Source organism: Psammomys obesus, unplaced genomic scaffold (genome assembly GCF_907164565.1).
Source record: "Psammomys obesus unplaced genomic scaffold, mPsaObe1.curated_primary_1811, whole genome shotgun sequence".
NCBI classification, from domain to species: domain Eukaryota; kingdom Metazoa; phylum Chordata; class Mammalia; order Rodentia; family Muridae; genus Psammomys; species Psammomys obesus.
Genome location: NW_026596101.1, coordinates 17,234,260 through 17,254,646, shown reverse-complemented (window position 1 = coordinate 17,254,646; position 20,387 = coordinate 17,234,260). Strand labels below are relative to the sequence as shown.

Below are 20,387 nucleotides of genomic sequence, written 5' to 3'. Positions count from 1 at the left end.
TTTCTCCTTTAAATAGAATAGTCCGTGTCTTGTCTAGAAATTGTTTCCATATCAAACTCAGCCTTGAGGGCTACCAAAGGAGAAAGAATGTCAGCTCATCCATTGCCTGTCTAAACCAGAAAGCTTGGTTCAGCTACCTAGCTGAAAAAGTCTTGGGAAGATTTAGATCAAAACTACTTTGTAATGGAATGGTAGGCAAAGATACTTTCTTAGCTTTCCTAACAACAGTAGTAGAATACATCTAATTATTGTAGATGATAGCCCAGGGAAGCTAAAGAGCACAGATGCTGTTACTCAGTTTCTAGAGATTTTCATTATCAGCCAGGGTGAAACTCCTTCTTTGAGAGAGAGAGATTCCCCATTTGTTTTATTAGCCATATCAAATATTCTAATAGTTGTTATAGGAAATAAGTAATTTCTAGCCTTACAATGTAGCTTTCTAGTTTACAATGTATTGAGAGTAAATCTAGACCAAGCATATTTTGGGGATGGGAGAATAGAAAAATAGATATATTATATTTTCTGCTTCATTTTAACAAACAAACCTCCTCAAGCAGATCTGAGAGTAATACAAAGGCAATTTGGTGTCCAGACCACTGCAGGGACTACAATCCTCAGTGCCATACAAAGCCCCCTTTTTGTTGTGAAGGAATAAAAATCCTACCTTTTTTAAGGAACAGTCGAGAATAAAAATTTTGTTTTGTTTGTCTTCTAAGTTTATTGTTGCATCTTTAAGTAAAATTTATTTCCCTCTGAGTAGAGTGATTAATAAAAATGATTCATGCACTTGAGTTCCATTGAATCCATGACTGTTTAAGTCATTCCTTCTTAAAAAAATAAAAAGAGGAATCCAGTGAATAAGATGAGTTGTTCTCAGTATTTAGTATTTTTATTTCCAGAGAGTTTGAGAACTGAATTCAGTCACCTCATCCCTCACTAGGTAGACAGGAGAAGAGGCACAGCTTAATGTTGGCAAAAAAAAAAAAAAAAAAGGAAAAACACTTGGAGACTATTTATCTTATCAACTATTTATCTCAACATCATTAGTAGCATCAGATTCCCTTTGGTGTCTACTTTGAACCCTGTATTATTGTAGTCCATATTACTTATCCCTCATCAATTGATGCTAGCATCCACATTGTGTGGCATGAAAAAGAAGAAGAAATATCAGATACCAGGACTTGAATTTTAGCAATTAGCGTAAATTGCATCAGACATGGCTGTCCTTTCCAGATTTTTTCTTCTTTTCTTAATCTGTCTTGTACTTGCCCATAGCCCTGGAACAGAGAAGATGGTAATTTATTAAATGTAAGCTTAAATAGATCAGCAGCCATTTTTCCCTGCTCAACTAGACTATGCCTGAAGATCCATTAGTGTCTCTGCTGTCAATGATTCACAGACAGAGACACTTGGAGTTTCCTTCCAATCCATTGGGTCAATAAAGCATTTTTTAACAGAGTCTTAAATATGCATTTCTGACATCCTGTACAATAGATTCCTAAAGAGCTATTTTTAAAGCCTGATCAGGAAGTCTTATAAAAGTGAATCTCAAAGCCACTGCTTTATCTTACTCATTACAGCTTTTCAAGAATGGAACTACTTGAAATAAAGTGAAAATTTAAGTGACCAATTAATCTTGTCAATCTTAACATACTTCAGCCTGAGTCTTATTAATTTCCTCCAAATATTGCCTTTGACTGTGTCCTGGTTTGCTTTCTATTGCTGTGATAAATATTGTGATCAAAGCAACTTGTAGAGGAAAGTATTTATTTCATCTTACAGGTCACAGTCCACCATCCAGAAAGACTAAGGCTGGAGCTTAACAATAGCAAATGAGAACAGAGCTAAAGCAGCAAACACTGAGGAAAGCTACCTACTGGCTTAGTCTCCAGCTCACAGGCAGCCACCTTTCCTTTACAAGCCAAGCTCATCTGTCTTGGCCTAATAACACCAGTCACGGTGGGCTGGGCCCTTCTGCGTTAATTACCAATGTAATGTAAGAAAACTAATGTAAGAAAATGCACCCCACACATGACCATGGGCCAATCACATAGAAGTAATTTCTTTTTTTTAAATTTAGATATATGCTTTATTTTATTTTATTTTTTAAATATTAGTGACAGTTTATTTACTTTGTATACCAGCTCTAGCCCGCTCCTTCATTCTCTCCCAATCCCACCCTCCTTCCCGCATCTCCTTCCTCCCTGCCCCTTTCCAAGTCCACTGCTAGGGGAGGTCCTCCTCCCCTTCCATCTGACCCTAGCTTATCAGGTATCTTCAGGACTGGCTGCATTGTCTTCCTCTGTGGCCTGGGAAGGCTGATCCTCCCTTGGGGGTTTTAGGAGGAGGAGGTCAAAGAGCCTGCCTTTGAGTTCATGTCAGAAATAGTCCTTGTTCCCCCTACTAGAAGTAATTTCTTGATTGAGGCTCCCTCTTCCTCATGTGTCAAGTTGCAAACCAAGATTAGTCATCGCAGACCTTAAACACATACTCTTGCTTGATCATTGATAAAGACCCATGTTTCAAATGTGTATGGGAGAGTACGTGTGTGTGTGTGTGTGTGTGTGTGTGTGTGTGTGTGTGTGTGTGTGTATTAGGTTGATACTTCATTTCTAAGTTATCTCATTTAGAATAAAAAGGTTTTACACATTTTGACTCTAACAGTTCCAAGTTGTTTTTTTCTACATGTATAAGAAAGGTACTTCTTGGCATAAATTGTATTTATCACGCAATTTCATCCTTGCAAAAGACCATATAAAGACTATTTTAGACAACTTTCCAAAATATTGATATATTTGGGAAAAGGTGTGAAGGTGGGGGCCTGGGATATTAGAGGGAATCTGGAGATTAAATGTGATCAAAAGACATTGTGTGCATGTATGAAATCCTGAAAGGTTTAATGAAAGCATAATATTTGCTAATAGAAATTAATATTTAGCCTATCTCCTCATATATGAATTCTTTTCCTTCTCTACTCACCTTCCATATTTCTTTCCCTTCTCTGCTTCTTTGCTTTCTCCTTTCCATCTATTATAGACATTTAATCAATTGCAATCAACTTAGAAAATTTGCTATGCCAATCCTTTATCTTAAAAAGTGAGCATTATTTTAAAAATCAGAATCATGCATTCTGAATATTATTGTGGGAGAATTATGTGAAATTTAAAAACATATATCAGGAAAATATTTGCATATTGGTTCAGGAAGAACACTTCAAGAGACCTTGACAGGTGAGTGTAGGGACACACACACATACACAGAGCACATGCACAAATTACACGTGTTCATTTTTGTTCTGTTTTGGCGGCAGTTATCACACAAATGCAGGCTTTTTGGGAAAGAAGAGAATGTCACTGTTTTTCTTCCCTACTCTTTTCTCTCCCAGAAAGCTTGTTCTTATGGTAATTTGCGTTGTTCCACTATGCTTCTTCTTCTTGGCTGTAAATAAAGACTAAATATCTGATTTCTTGACAGATGAAAAGGAATAAACAGGAGAGCCTTCCCACAGGTGACCATTTTAAACTGCTGTTCCCCAGTTTACAGCCCAGAATGAATCTGTTGCTTAGTATAGGCTACTTCTAGTAGATTTCCAATCTGGGGGCAAATTCTGGATGTGATGAGAACTTTCAGCTCAGCTCTTACTCATCCACCTACCAGTCATTCCTAGCTTTTTCCTTCCCTTTCCATCATGATACATAATTGTCATCAGTGGGGAGTCCTTTTAAAAGAAACATTATCCTTAGCAATCCATCTCCCATGAGTTCCCTCCCTTGTGTAGAGCAAGACAGTGATGCATGGAGCTGGGAAAGAGAGCTCATTGCTTGCAGCATTTGGGCTTGGCAGAGAGTTGACGCTGCCAAAAATAATCTTAAAACAGTATATTCTTTGCACCACAGAGGGCATTAGAAATTTTCTTTTCCTCTTAAGAATAAAGTTGATAATACATTCAGAGCTCTGACAAACCCAAGAGACAGGGAGGCATGGGAAACAGAGAGAGGCCTCCTGGGGTTTGCTTGCAGGGAATCTACTCTCCCGCCTGGGTGAATGTGGGTAAAGACGGTGAGAGTGAGAGACTCCACTGAAAGTTCTGTGATGGAGGGAGAGCTAGCCGGCTGGTGTGTGCTGAACCTACTTGGATATTTCAGATTGACCTACATCAACCAGGTACTTCCTCTACGACGTCCTAACTGGAAAACAACAGGACCCTTTATAAAAAGTAAATTTGTGGTATGAGGCTACAATTTCATAGTTACTTTGTCTTAGACTGGTTTTCCATGGTCAAAGTGAGGATATGAACAGCAATTTGGAAATCTGAATTGCACAAACAACGTCCGAACTGTTATTTGAATGGTAGCCTCTACTGTTTGTTGATATGTTATGCCACCTGTGTGACTGGCTGGGTGTGCAGATGCTGGGCACAGTCAAGAAGAAGCTATTTTCCAAATAATCCATACACAAGAGGAGGACATCAGATTTTCTGAGCTCTTAAACGACTCCCGTTTTGACAAGCCATAGATCATCTTCAAATCACTTAGACTTGGACAAAGATAAAATTTGGGACTGGATTGGCAATGGCGCCACAGAAAAGGCTGAGTAGCATTTACATGACAGATATTGGTGTGGTTTGAAATAACTTTGGCATTCAGATTTAAAGAGACAGTTCGCTAGGTATTTCTTAAAACACACATAATATAAATAAAAGGGGACATAATTCTAGTTTCTAGAAAGGGTTATAATAAAACTAACTTTTCCCTTTGATTGGGGCAGAGTTTTTTCGTGACCGTTTTCCCTTCTCTGTGGAGCCAGCTGGCATGAACAATAGACTTTCCTGTGGTTGTGAGACAAACTCAGGGTTTTACTTTCTAGAATTTCATCAGTTTCTCACTAAATCTTACATGAGCTAAATTGAATGTGGGATACTGTTATCACTAACAAGTATTAAATATAGATCTGGGTGGGGAAACCACATTTTGTATGTTTACCTTACTTTATTTACTATGCCAAAGACATCTGCCTCTCCCGATCACATTTTATACCCATGTGCCTCCTCATCCATCCATCACACACTTGCCATTTAGAACTAATATTGATCCTAGTAACTGGATAAGTGCAGTTGCTTTCATTCATCATGAGCAGAGTGCCAGCATTAAATAATAGGTTTTTTATGCTAAATTTTCAGGAACTGCTGTGGTTGACTCCTTCTTGTTTAGTGGAGGCGGCTGGACCCCTTTATATAACCTAAAAACCTTCACAAATCATTACTTAACATGACGGAAACTTTTCCTATCAAATGATCAATATTTTAATTTTGTCAGCACAAGCAAATGGTCCAGGGTTACACAATTGGGATAGATTCGAATATTGAACTGCTCTGTGGCTCACTTGTTTACCTAGACAAGCTGTCTTGAGAACTCCAGGGACCTACTTGTCTTTGCCATCACATTTCTGGGGTTACAGCTGCCTACCAATCTCCTGTCTCACATGGGGGCTGGTGACCTGAACTAGGTTCTCAGGCTCACGTGACAAGTACTCTACCTACTGAGCCAATTCTCCAGCCCCAGCTAACTATCCCTCTCCATAAAGAGTTTACACTCCAGTGAAAGACACCCGGGCAGTAAGGACAGTAGATAACTTGCAGACAGCATCTGAAGGTATGAGGTAGTCTAGGAGAGGGTGAGGATCAAACACGGATCAAAGGAAGCATTCTCATGTGTGCCTGCCAAGGAGATTAGGATTTATTTTAATAGAGTAATCAACTGAACTTTTTAGAAAGTGGCATCTGAGCAAAGATGAAGAAGGACTGAGAGTGAGCCAGGGATCTGCCAGGATAGTGTCCCAGGTAAGAATCTTTGTGAAGGACCTTGCCTAGCATGTTAGCTTGATTACCCCCAGGCAATATGGTCCACGGAAGCAGAAGAGTAAAGAAAAGTTGTGGCAAATGAGAGTGCACAAAGGTATGGAAAAGGAAGAATTCTGGACACTCATCTTTGAGTAGCCATCCTGAGACACATGACAGACTTCCTTTCTGCATGCTTTTTACCAAAAAGGAATCACTATTTTTGTACAAGATGCAAACCCCATGAACTTTGGAAGCTGATAAACTTGAATCACTCTTATGTGCATGTAAGCAAATTATTAGTTATACCTGGTACTTCCTTTTTCATCTATGTGCTGGGGGTGAGACCGTGTAAGGTTGCTGGGATCCAGCAGGGTAGACTCATGATCTTGTATGTCTATCATAGCTGCTGACTTGACTGTAAATCAAATGAGATTCAAAGTGCCTTCTGGGACTATATACATGCCTTGTGCTATTTTTCCATCACAAGAGCTGCAGCTGTCTGGTATTAAAGCTAAGTACTTAGTTAAATTAGTGGTATTTTCCTGTCCTTGGTGGGTGCACCCTTGCCAGACCACAGAGGAAGACAATGTAGCCAGTCCTGATGAGGCCTGATAGGCTAGGGTTAGATAGAAGGGAAGGAAGACCTCCCCTATCAGTGGACTAGAGGAAGGGCATAGGGGGAGAAGAGGGAGGGAGGGTGAGGTTGGGAGGAGATGAGGGAGGGGGCCACAGCCAGGATACAAAGTGAATAAATTGTAATAAATAATAAATTAAAAAAATTTAAAAATTAGTGGTATTTTCATGAAGTGTAAACCTAGCTATTACTGAACTTGATTCAAGGTAGTTGTAGTTGGCAATTGTTAGTAAACCAATATGCTCACAGGTGTCTGGGTGAGAGTGTAGTGTACCATTGGCCCTGTACTATTAACTCTAATCCCAGGACTGGGAGAGCGGAGACGGGGAAATACTTTCCCTTCATCTTAGTTCAAGTTTTGCTATTTCTCGCTCAGTATTGTGCAGTGCTATTTGTCCATCCTGCTTGGCCTCCTGTCTCCTCTCCAGTCCCGGAGATGGCACTGGAGCAACACTCACAGCAGGACTGCCCATTGTCTTTCCAATCAATATTCTGGCCACACTGCAACAGAAAGGACTCATGTGAGAGAGGGATGAGGCAGTGCCCCTTCCCAATTTAACCCTGCCTCACCTGCTCTGGAAGCCTTCCTTCACTGATTGTAGTATATTCCCGAACTACCCAGTTATTGCTTTGGAGAAATGGCTGATTATAACATGAAGAAAGGACATTTACAAAGATCCTCCTGTAGTATCTTGAAGAGCCAGGGAGTGAGGATGTGTTCAAAATAAAGACAAAAACAAAGGAAGCTTACAATGGTCACTGTGCCAACGGGCATAGAATCCAAGAGAAAGCTTGCATAGCCAAAGCAATACTGTTTGAAGCAACTGCGTGACCTCGTACTACATTATAACAAATAAATTAAGTTCATGAGTATACACAGATATAAATAAGTAAGTGAAGATGGAGAGAAAGAGGCCACACTTCTGCAGAAGAATTCTAGATACTTTCATTTGTTATCGTAATTCCAAGATACAGACTCCTCAGTTTCTATGTGTAGGTGGCTCACAACAACTTCCTTACAAGGTGTTTACTACAGAGGGCAAAGTAAGGAAAAATATGATAAACAATGAAGATATCTGACAACTACTCCTCAGCCTGGTGACCAGATTCTGCATCAATAAGGCAAATCTGGATTGATAGTGTATATGTGTATATCTGTGACAGGATAGAGTGGCATTTTCCTCTCTAATGTTCCTTCCAAAACACATAACCTCACTCTAATCATAAGAAAAGCATTAGACAAATCCCAATTGAAAGACAGTCGCTAAAAGGCCTCGCCAGTCTACCACCAAATGTCAAGGTTATCAAAAAGCAATGAATGTTTGAGAAAATGTCACAGCCATGAGACACCTAGGGAGATAAGGGAAATGAACACAGTGTGTGTAGTCTGCCTGGTTGGACCATGCAGTAGAAAAGGTTAAGGCTGCAAAAGTCTAACAGAGCTTAGAATTTGCTTAACGCAAGTACGTTTGAGACTTTGGTCCTGGAGCAGCCTGAAGAGTCAAAAAGTAAGGGGGTGCTGAAACTGAAAGACAAGCAAACTGAGTGGGATCACCATGTGTCAGAGTAATGCACAAGCCAGTTAAAGGGCTCCCGGGCGTCAAAGACAGAGCATGCTAGGCAAGCAGGTCCCACACACTGGATCATAATGCCAGGGACAAGTAAATGTCAAATGCACCATGCTGAAGATGTTAATAATTAGCTGATACAAGCAGGAAATAATAAAGTATGGTGTATTTGAGGCCTCTTCCTACCATCTACATAAATTTTCTAAAATTCTAAAATTACTCAGTAATAGTAAAATGAAGTTTTAAAAAATACTTCAGACTATCGTGTTACTATGAGGTCTGCTCATCATAATTGCCCGTTGGAGCCTTGTCTTTCAACTCAGAATCTTGGAAATCTTCCGTAGTCCCTATTCGCAAATGGAGCTCCCATTCCACCTATGTTTACAGAGCCTTGGACTTACTTTATTGTTCTTAATGTTAGTTAATTCATTTACTTTACTCAGTCATTTAGAAAATACTTATATACTTCCTCCATGTTAATATTCCAGAGAAGTTTATTTCAAACAATAACCTTGACCCTGTCTTAGTTTACAGCTTGGCTGGGAGGGGCCACAAACATTGACTACTGGGTGATTGGAAATACGTGGAGTACTAAGAGAATGAATAGTTGTAGAGATGATGAGACATCTTTAAGAAATTGATCTTGACATTGAGCTCTAAAGAAAACTCATAGAGAATCTCTCTTACACGTGTATATGTATGTGTATATGTGTACATATAAAAGCATGCGTTCCCTTCTCTTTCTCCCCTTCACTCTTTCTCTCCATGTTTGTGTGTGCATGCACATTGGAGGGATGTGGGGCTGGATATACAGGCACTATGATACAGTGGTTCTTCAGGACTTTGCGTGTGTGCTGGAGTGATGGAGGCGGACAGGAGCTAAGAGACGATATTTCAGAAGAGACCATATATGCTGAGACAGGAAAAAGAGTAGTTGGAGTTTAGCTGTAACTCTGCTTGCCAACATGCACAAGGCTTTGGTTTTAGGCTTTATAACTTCTAAAACCAAACAAGAAACAAAAGGAGAGGAATGTCCACATAGAAATTCCTTCTTCAGCTGGGTGATATTGTAGTATTGCTTTGCTATGCATCAGACTCGCTGACAATTCCCACAGGAGATTAAGCTCTTCTTTATATCCACACAGCTTCTTCTCTAGGTGCTGTGGTTATATTCCCAGTTTACAGGTGAGGAAACTAAGACCCTCAAATACTAGGCGGAAGGAATGAAATTCAAATGAAAATTAGCTGGGTTAAGCTTTGGAGTCTTCGCTTCTCTCGCGAGAGACAGAACTAACTCCCCAGTGCTGGATCACTTTGGTATATTTCTTCCAAGGCAGACAAAGTTTTCTCAGCACTGTTGAGATTTTGAGCCAGGCCCTCCCTTGCTGCATCAGGCTGTCATGGATGCCATGTTTAATGGCATCCCTCCTCAATACCTACAGGATGCCAGTAACATCTTGCTCCTCCTAGTGATCACAGGAATAAAAAACTCTCTAAGTGTGAAGGAACCCATCACGCCCTTTTCCCAATATACGAACACACTGTGTTGCAGCTAAGTTCTCAGAGAGCAGAGTGTCTTAATTACTCCTTGTTGCCCCTGACCCTTTTCTTTTGTGCACTTCCCTATGCGCTCCTGTGTATGGTCTATGTATATCGATAGTATACACTCCACTTAGAGTTTATAACACAGCAACATGTAGACCACTTGTTCAACACATTCTTGCCATCTCTGACTGAGTGCCAATGGTCAAGAATTCTAAATGTCATGGAGCCCATTTTGGTAAAAATGAAAACCCACTGTCTCTGAATTCAAAACTTGAAGGTGAGAAAATTAATTCCTGATATAGTTCCTAACTCTGAAAAGCTCATTGCTTCCAGGGCGTAGAAGGGGAGCTGACCCAAGCCAACCATGGCAGGGCATACCTTGTAATCTCAGCATTTGGGAGGCTGATGGAGAAAGATGACCTGTTTATGGGCAGCTTAACAACAACAACAAAATCTAAGGCAAAAAGAGCGACCTTTACTGACCCAGCAGCTCACCTAGCCAGGAGCTGGTAGAGGGTGGAATCCATTAGGATGCCTATGTACACTGATGCATGCTGAGGTGAGCCCTGGCGATTTAAATGAAGTCTCCTGTCTAGCCATGCCATGGAAAGCCATGTCATTTGCTCTAGAAAGTCTCCCTTCCATTTGTTCATGCCACCTGGGTTCGGCAATGATTCTGAACTAGATTTTCGTTCAGTTCAGCCCTCTTGATATGGGCAGGCAGTAGGAAGTAGAACCAATTTCTAGCTGCTTTCATGGGGGTTCTGCATCACTGGAGTTCTGCTAGTCATGATTAGTGGGTGTTTGGAGACTCTTAAATGCAGATATAGCATAGGCAAGAGTGCTCAGCACGGTGAGTCTAAGTCAGGTGCTCTTTTTACTTGGCATTTTAGCTCCAGGCATTCGCTGCTCTGTTGCTTTCCATTACATCCAGCCTAGAATCATCCCATCTTGAGATGCCCATTAATTTGCTAGTGTTCTTCACTGTTTTGAGTATAGCACTGCAATGCCTGTGTTCTCTGAGGCAGTAGGGATCAGGAAATCTTTAGTAACTGTATTTCACAGGACCCCTCTGTAATTCCTCTCATTTTCTGGAAACTCTGTCTGTGTATTCCAATCTGTCTGTAGAATCCCTGGGTTAGGTCTAATCGATGTCCCTCTTTGTGTTGTCTTGCCAGAAGGAGGGACCTGTGAAGTGATCGCAGCCCACAGGTGTTGTAACAAGAACCGCATCGAGGAGCGGTCACAAACAGTGAAGTGTTCCTGTCTACCTGGGAAAGTGGCTGGGACAACAAGGAACCGACCTTCCTGTGTGGATGGTAAGCAGTGGGTTTTAGTGCTCTCTAACGCATATTCACTCATGAGTTCACTACATACAAAGTGTTTTCTTGTGTAAACTAACTGTGGATCTGGATCACGCAACAAGGCATAACTAAAGTGTTGTGAGGTCACATGCCAGACCTCAATAAGGACATGAACTTTTGCTCCTCTGATATTCGGTTTGAATGTCTACTCCAAAACTCATGTTGCAAGCAGGCTGCCGTTGTGCAAGTGCAGAAAAGTGAGACTCTGGGTTGGTGACTGAGCCACGAAGGCTGCACCATTATAAGTGAGGTACATGCCATTGGAAAGAGGGGATCCAGACCCCTCTTGCGCCCTTTTTTTCTGGTTCCTACTATGTGACAATGTATCGTAAAAGGCCTCCACCAGATGCCCATGGCTTGATCTTGTAAATCCAATCCTCTAGAGCTGTGGGAATTAATTTATGTTTGAAAATTATCCAGTTATGAGTGTTAAGTTATCGCAGCAAACACACACACACCTGGATTGGAGGTGTGTCAAATAGCATCATTTTGATATTTTCAAAGAAAACTAAAGTAAAAGAATTTTTAGGACAAGAAATGTATGGATTCAATGTATTTGGAAAGTATTTTCTTGAAGCCTGGATGGAATGGTAACGGTGTTGATGATATGAAAGTTGGCAGTACCTAATATTCATTTAAAAGATATTTACTAAACACTAGTTATCTGCCAGGTATCAGTCGTTGCCTTGAATATATGTGTGAATGAATACCATTTCCTTGAGTACACTTATGTACCAAAATCTGTTTCATATTGCTCATGTTATTTTATCTAATCCTACCCCCCCAAAAAAAAATCCTCCTAGTGGAATGAGTTATCTATATCCATCTTATAACTCATGCCCAATTTAACAGCTGAAAATACCGATCACATGACTAGGACTGTAGTTCAGTTGGTAGAATGCTCACCAGCATGCGCAAAGCAGCATGGCATAAACCTGGTGTGGCTGTGCGGGTGTGTAATCCCAGGAGATGTAATGCTAAGGAGATGGAGACAGGGGATCAAAGTCATCCTTGGCTACATAAGAAGTTCAACAATAACCTGAGCTATACAACATCTTGTCTCAAATGGATAGATTAAATTCCAAACATTTTCCTACCATGCCTGTGGGTCAAGAATTCAACTTAGCTGGGAGGTTCTGGCTCAGAAGCTCTCATGTAGCTGCAATTGAGTTCTAATGTTGAGGGGTGCTGGGTTGGTTTTGCTGTGGCTTTCTCCCATTGCTGTTGGCAAGTGCTTTTATTCTCTGCCAAGTAGGTCCATTGGAGCTTAGTATCTTTATAACATGGTAGTAGGTTTTCCTCAGGGCACCTGTAAGAAAACCACAGAAGCTCCAGTGTCCTTTATGTTAAAACTCAGAAATATGCTTCTTTATTTTATCATGATCTTGTTCGTTACGCCTGTCTACCCTCTTCAGTACAAAGGTAGCTTGCCAGAACATGAAGACAAGTAGACACAAATCATCAGAGACCATGTCAGAGGCTGGAAACCTGTTTCCTTCCCAATGCAAACATAAAGAAGCAGACTAAAGACCGCAGGATAATTCCCTTGATACATGCTTTGAAAGTCACCTCTTGCCTAACTCGTATGGCTGGTCAGTGTAACAGATGTCAATCCTAACTCTTTGCTGCCACCTTTTAGATAATCTTATATACCATGGCCAAGAAGCAAGCCTGTGGTTCTCTGCAGTTATAATAATTTAAAGTGTAGGTGCGATTTGATCTCCTATTTTTTCACCAAGGGAATTAGGTAGGACTCAGAGAAATGATTCATTCATACAGGGTCATAGAGCAGGGCTGAGAACTTCTATCTCTGGACTTAGGCACACTCTTCTTTTTCTAAATAGGCAGGGTGAAGACACTTTCTAGATAAGATTGTGCTTTTTATTTTTAATTATGGATCAGTAGGTGATTATAAAGAGAAGCTATGGCAAGAAAACAAGGTATTTTAGGAAGTAAAAGAATTCTGTATTAACCAACCACAGGAAATGCTTTAGGCAGCTGCTGTCTATATTTTTTCTTTGATTTCTGATCTTTGCTTATGTGATTCTGCTCGATAGGGCCTGATTCCCTCTTCAAGTATTTGTATTCACACTCTCATATGAATTAGAAATGGGTAAAAGGTGCCACTCTGATCTCACTTGGCATGATAGTAAAGCTTCAATAAAGAGTATTTAATGAAGATCCAATGCTGTAAATATGATTTCTGAGACAACTGAGTATATCAGTGCAGCTTGGGTCAAGAGGTAAGCTCTTGCCTGGCCAACTGCAGCCAGAGAGATAAGCTTACATGACCAGTACATATGTCCTTCTGTTCTTGGAGGAAGCCAATCTAGTCTTAAAGGATGTAACTAAGCCAAGTTTGAGAATATGGTGTGATCATTTCTGCACTGGGGCAGTTTCTCCCAGGAGTCATTTGGCAATACCTGGAGACATGTATATTCCAGATGTTTACTAAGGAGAGGAGCATTATTGCCATTGACTTCTAGTAGATAGATAGAAATACTACTAAGCATGCAAAATATGCTGGACCCCTCCCCCACAAAAACATATATCCAACAGCAATGTCAGTGGTACTGAAGTTGTCTGAACTGGACTGTGACCAGGCAATTCCATATCACAAGGAACATGACCAAGCACTGCTAATGAGTAGGCAGGCAGCTAGCCTACTAAAGCCACATTGGCCTTTTCCAAGAGAAAGTTCCAAGAAGGCAGGAAGGCATTGCACAGCATAAAATACAACGGTCTCTTATGCTCTTGGCCAAAGAAATCTTTAAGGTTGTTACCTATAAATCTCCATTCCAATTCTAGTTCATTTTCTTCTTTAATGACCTAGAATGGAATTGCCTTCAGATTTTGGATGAAAAGTACAAAGTACAGTGTATTGGCTGTGCTGACAGAGGAGGAAATGGCATTTGGTTCTAACTTTTGTTAGATAATAAACAATATGACAGCAATATTTTAATCTCAGGACAAGTTTATTTCATTTTGGAAACTCTTAAATGTCAGTGTGGTTGTTTCAAACAAAAGGACCACCAACTCTATCTTCCAAGCAAAAGCCAATAAAAAGTTTATTGGCCCAATGATGAATATTCATATATAAATAACAAGCCATTCTCAAATCTATGGGCACGTAGACAAGGCTATCTGTCGCTATCATTAGATTTGTTTGGTGGACTTAACACTTTAAATAAAAAAAAAATATATGAAGCAATCATTTTGATGCAGTTGCTAGAATATTTCAGTGTGATATTATGCCTGGGCAGAATCTTGGCTGCAGTTGTTACCAAAATGAGTCTGTCTAACTACAGTGTATTGTCTTCTCCAAACAGAGGGTGAGGACTTCTGCTTCCTAAAACTGAGATAAGAAAAAATAGAACTCTGTTTGTACTGGGATTTCCAGATTGGCTCCTGTCAAGTGCCCTCCAGATTATAGGTTTTAGTCTCGATCTTACTAGCAGGTATGGATAATTGTTAGAAATTTCAATTTATAAAACTTTCTGTCATGTTAATCCAGCATGGTGGCATCTTGGCTGCCAAGTTCTGCAATATCACCTATTTTCCTCAGAAGGTTAAGTTCATTGTAAGAATTTTTAAAGCCATAGATATATAATATCCATACATTAAAAACATTCGTGAAACTGTTTCCCAGAGATGGTCATGGCTTTGAATGATTGCCTTATAACCTAAGCTCAGAAGTGAAATGAACAACCCGGCGTTTTTACCTTTCACCCATCAGAATGGCTAAGATCAAAAACTCATGTGGCAACACATGCTGGAGAGAATGTGAAGAAAGGGGAACCCTTGTCCATTGCTGGTAGGAATGTAAACTTGTGCAAACACTTTGGAAAACAATCTGACACTTTCTCAGACAATCAGGAATAGCACAATAGATGATCAGGAATCTGGATCCTCAAGATCCAGCTCATTCCAAGACCTCTCCTCCAGCTTCTGCTCTCCCAGATTCTTTCCTCCTCTGCCTCCCACTCCTTCCTGTTCTCTGGATCCTTCCCTCTCCTGCCTATTCTTTCCTCTCCATTGCTCAACACTGTGGCTTGCCCACTTTTGGCAGAATTTATCTGTTGTGAAGCAAGGGTATTTTCTTTACCTGAGTGGCTTGTTTGTCACATTTGAAGCCATCTCTGTATGGAGGTTCTCTGATGCTCATCATCTTTGAGGTAGGCAGGGTGCTGCCAGGAGATTACCCGTCTCATTGTCAAAGAACCTTTAAAATAATAAAGACACTTTCAAATGCCATATTTTGTAGGTCTCTGAAGTTTTTAAAGACTATCTATCTTTATGTAATCAATCTGTCTACAAAATCATATCTATCTGTTAAACCTAGGATGTATACTCCTGTGATAAATTAGACTAGTGTCTGACATGACTATGAGTTGATTAACTAGCAATTAACTTGCATTACCTAATACCCTAACGAGTTTTTAATAGCAGTTTAAAAGTATTGGAAGTAACCTTGAACTTGTATCAATATACTAAAGCTTATACCAATGTTTCAAAAAGTAGACTTATTTTTGCATCAATATGCAAAATCCTGTATCAGAGTTCAAATTAACCTTCCTTGAGAATAACAGATAAAACTCTAGGTTGAGTAGATTCAATAATCTACCTTTTGTTTTATTCCTATAAGATATCCCTATATACTTCTTTCTTTTTAACCCCTTTTCTTTTTATCTGAGAAAGAAAGATAGAAAAAAGAAAAAGGAAAAGAGAGAAATCCCTGAGTCTAACCTTGTTTCACTCTGAATAAGACCATTAATAATTTATAAACATCTCCCAATGACAATAAAAATTCGTAGCCATAAAAAACAACGAAAAACATACCTAACCCCCTGTAAGGAAAATTGAACCTCATTCTCATGGATTTCTTCTAGCTGACATTTTGGGCACACAGAAGTTCTGTTAGTGGGGCCAACACTGTGGCTCAACATTGCAGCTGGCTGTTTTATTTTGGCATGTTTACACAAAGTTGAGACAGGTGATGCTTAGAATAGGTATCACAATGCAATGTCCGATTGAAACCAGAGAGTGAGGGAGAGAACTCGGCATTTGAACAAGGGTAAGGTGTATATATTCCAAAAGAACATTATACCATACCCTAACTGGATATTAGCCATATAATATAGAATAAACATACTAAAAACTATACTCCTAAAGAAGCTAAACAACAAGGAAGACCCTAGGGAAGATGCTCAATCCTCATTCAGAAAGACAAATGCAATAGCCATCAGAAGCAGGAGAAAACAAGAAATAGGACAGGTGCGTACCATAAACGGCTTCTGAAAGACTACTGATCATGGTATTGAAGCAGAGGCTGAGACTCAGCCAAACTTTGGCAGAGTGCAAAATCTTAGAAAAGAAGAGGGATATAGAAAGTGGACAGAAGCTCCAAAAGGAGACCAACAGAGCCCAAAAAAACTGAGCCCTGGGGGCCTGCAGAGACTGATACCTCAATCAATGCCAATGCATTGAGAGTACCTAAAACCCCAGCTCAGATGTACCACATAGACTCAGTCTCCAAGTGGTCCCTAATAAGGGGAGCAGGGACTTTCTCTGGCATGAACTCAGTGGCAGGCCCTCTGATCACAGCCCACTGGGGGTTGCAGCCTTGCCAGGCCACAGAGAAAGACAATGCAACTAGCTCTGATGAGACCCTATAGGCTAGGTTCAAATAGAAGGAGAGGAGGAGCACCTCTATCAGTGGACTAGGGAAGGGGCATGGAGGAGGAGGGTGAGATTGGGAGGAGATGAGGGAGAGGGCCACAGCTAGGATACAAATTGAATAAATTTTAATAAATGATAATAATAATAATATAAAAATGTAAAAGCACAATGGAGATATTTATTAGATTTAAATTCTGTGATATTGATTGGTGGAGGGCTCGTTTCCCTGAATGTGTGATAAGTCTTTCCCATGCTTGTTCATATTTTTCCAAATATAATTGTTGATAACTAAATAGGATTCCTAGTGGTAAATATAACATCACTTATCTGACTGCCCTCTCTGCTTTGACACACTTACCATCATTTTTTTTTTTTTATTTTTTGCCTTCTCCTGACTCTCTTCTCTAAGAATAAGTAAACGTGAGCATCTCTCCAGGGCAGTAGTTGACCATTCATGCATGTATGCTATGCATGTATGCTTCGCATTTGTCCTAAACACGTCTTACACAATACGTTTTCCATGGTAAATGCCTGAACGCTGTTCTTTTCTTTCCTCTGAAGTTGAGGTCAGCTCTCACCTGTACTGGTTCCAAAAGCAGAATAGCTATGACTTTAAATGAAGCGTATGGTTTATTAGATTCAAAATCTAATATCAGATTACTTGAAATGAGAAGTTTGGAAAATAAAATCTTAGCAATATATTCAAAGCACATTATGTATTTGAGGGAAGTTTTCAACTAATGACTAGTTTTAAAATTATGTCTGATCACCTGATAACTGGAAACTCCAAAATACACATTCATCAAATTATGGCATAGTCCTCTATAAATATTTATAAAACCATCATCCCTTTGTCCCCATGCCTAGGCTGTAACAACATCTATGAAGGAATTCTATGAAGGAATGTGCTGTTACATATTATCTAGCATTTAAGTCTATAATTCCAGTAACTAAAACCTTACTTCAGATCTCTGATCAGAACAAACTAAAACTGTATTTGATTCTTTCTAGGTACTTTCAATTGCTTCTCAGGACCTAAAATAAATCAAGTACATGTCCACAAACATGAAGATGATAACACATGGTTAAAGTATCCATTTAAGGGAACAATTTGTCTAAGCAAAGAACACACAACAGTGAAAACTGACCTTCTAAGAGGCTTCTAAAGTTATGGTCTATAATTTTAGTAACCCAGCATGGCATAAAATAGTATCAGTCTAAATATCTTTACATAATGGAATATAGTTACAATAACATTTGTAAGAAGAGTGCTGATTCATTTTTAAGGCTTCGCACGTACACCTCTTATCTCTAGTTATCTCTAATTTTTCCATCAGGTAAAAAGCACAAAGCTTTGGTGACTGTTTCAGTGTCATGCAAGCAATAGAGGCAGAGACAGAAGGTCAACCTGGGCTGTGGTGCTCCCAGAGGCCCTGTATTTGAGATATAGTTAAAGCAGCCTCTGGTCTTAGCCACACATTAAGTTTCAAAAGCTTTCTTTTAAGGTGAAAGCTATCTAGGTGAACAGGGGAAGGCAGTATAGCCAAATGATACAGAAATATCATCCACTTAGGACAGTGCCTGCTTCTTTTCATTAGATATCATTCTGAGGTCATTGCCATAGAATAAGTAGAAATGCTTCTGTAAACAATGCTTTTTTTCTTTTTTTTTAATTCATTCAGGTAATTTAATTTTTTAAATTTTTATTAATTACAGTTTATTCACTTTGTATCCCTCCTGTACCTCCCTCTTTCCTCCCTTCCCAACCTCACCCTCCCTATTCCCCACCTGTGTCCCCCTCCCAGTCCACTGATAAGGGAGGTCCTCCTCCCCTTCCCTCTGATTCTAGTCTATCAGGTCTCATCAGGAGGGGCTGCATTGTGGCCTGGTAAGGCTGCTCCCCCCTCAGAGGGGGAGGCCAATCAGTTCCTGTCAGAGCCATTCCCTGTCCCCAATACTATGGAACCCACTTGGATACTGAACTGCCATAGGCTACCTCTATGCAGGTGTTCCAGGCTATCTCCATGCATAATCCTTGGTTGGAGCATCAGTTTCAGAAAAGACCCCTGTGCCCAGACATTTTGGATCTGTTGCTGTCCTTGTGGAATTCTTGTCCTTTCCAGGTCATACTATCAATGCTTTTAGTTCTATGTAATGATTGAGAATTTACTGTGAAAGCCATCACAGCAGTGTGTGTGTGTGTGTGTGTGTGTGTGTGTGTGTGTGTGTGTTTATGTGTGTGTGTGTAGGGGAGGACCAGAGCATCTTTTTTATACTGAAATGTTCATACAAGTTTCTCTATTTAGAGCTCGCCAAGCAATTCATATCTTTTTCAACTTGAATAAATACATGAGGAAAAGGTCTACAGCTGGTCAGTAGGGAACTTTTTAATGTATTCTAGACATCAGCATCAATTTTAACTAGTCAAAGTCTTATTTGTCTTTGTAACTTTGTACTCCTCTCTCCTCATCCAGAGAAGAGAATGACTGTTTCAGTGACTCCTCTTCCTGGTAGTTTTTGACTTGAGGCTCTTATTGTCTCATGTCAAATATAGTGAAAGCAATCTCCAGTATCAGCACACAGTAAGCTTCAAAGACTTTCTTTTAAGATGCAAACTATCTAAGTGAACAGGGCAAGGCAGGACAGCCAAATATACAGAAATATCAAATCAGATATCAGATCCAAGTGGAATCAGACTCTGTCACCAGGCATGGGGAACAGTGCAAAAGCTTCTGTTTGAGACATTTGTCACCTTCCCAAATGGGCATCCCAAAGTCTTTTTGAACTCTTCGTTAATACAATGAAACAGCCATTGCATTCCAAGTCATTTTGTGACAAAACAAGCCATTATATGTCACTATAATTTGATGCTGTCTTATCATAAGTTTACAAGACAAGGACAAATAGACAGAGAGAAAGCAAGGGACACAAAGATCTTGATGGGTTAAAGGACTGGCTGGCATGAGAAAGGCCACACAGAGAGACAGACAGAGAGAGGAAAGGAAAGGTAGTGAGTTAGAAAGGGTGTTCCACAGATACTAAACACAAATGCTAGGCAGATTTTAGACAGATTTATCCACAAAATAGCTTGATTTATTGTCTTGAAGAACTGGTCCTATGCAGCTTTGTTATTGTTTTGAGGGTTTGAGGGAGACGGTTTTATTTTTGAGATTATAATTACAACATTCCTCCTTCCACTTTCCTCCCTCCAAACCTTCCCATTATGCCTACCACTCTCTTTCAAAGTCATAAACTCTTTTTTCACCAATTGCTATTGCGTGCATACATGTATGCATATATGTATTATTATATTATAATATATTATATTATTTATATATTCCTAAACACAAACTGTTTAGTCCTTATAGTGTTACCTGTACGTACGTTTTCAGAGGTGACCATTTGGGACTAGACAACCATTTGATGCGTTCTTTCCTTGCGAACATCACCTCTCCCACTCTCAGCTTTCCTCAGTTGCCCATAGCTCTTCATAGAGGGCTGAGGTATCCGTGGGCATTTCTCTGCCCACTTAGCCATGTCTACTGATGTCACCTTGTTCATCTCATGTTTAGACAGGCATGTTGGTGGGACTTCATGAATATAACATCTAATATTATTAAGAACCAGAGTCTCACAACACTCTCTGATTCTCTGCCCCTTACAGTCTTACAGTCTTTCTGCCCTTTCTTTCTTTCTTTCCTTCCTTCCTTCCTTCCTTCCTTCCTTCCTTCCTTCCTTCCTTCCTTCCTTCCTTCCTT

At 40.0% G+C, this 20,387-nt stretch overlaps 1 protein-coding gene across 2 annotated transcripts in view; it reads left to right on the top strand.

The window, feature by feature from the left end:
* The window catches only part of Tafa1 (TAFA chemokine like family member 1), a 535,401-nt gene that overhangs the window by 386,535 nt on the left and 128,479 nt on the right, over window positions 1-20,387 (top strand). Inside the window, exon 3 of one of the 2 annotated variants that reach the window (XM_055628403.1) lies at window positions 10,768-10,905. In XM_055628403.1, coding sequence (XP_055484378.1) covers window positions 10,768-10,905 — 138 coding nt within the window. Of the gene's footprint in view, window positions 1-10,764; window positions 10,906-20,387 lie in introns of both variants that reach the window. The other variant, XM_055628402.1, reaches the window with a different exon arrangement.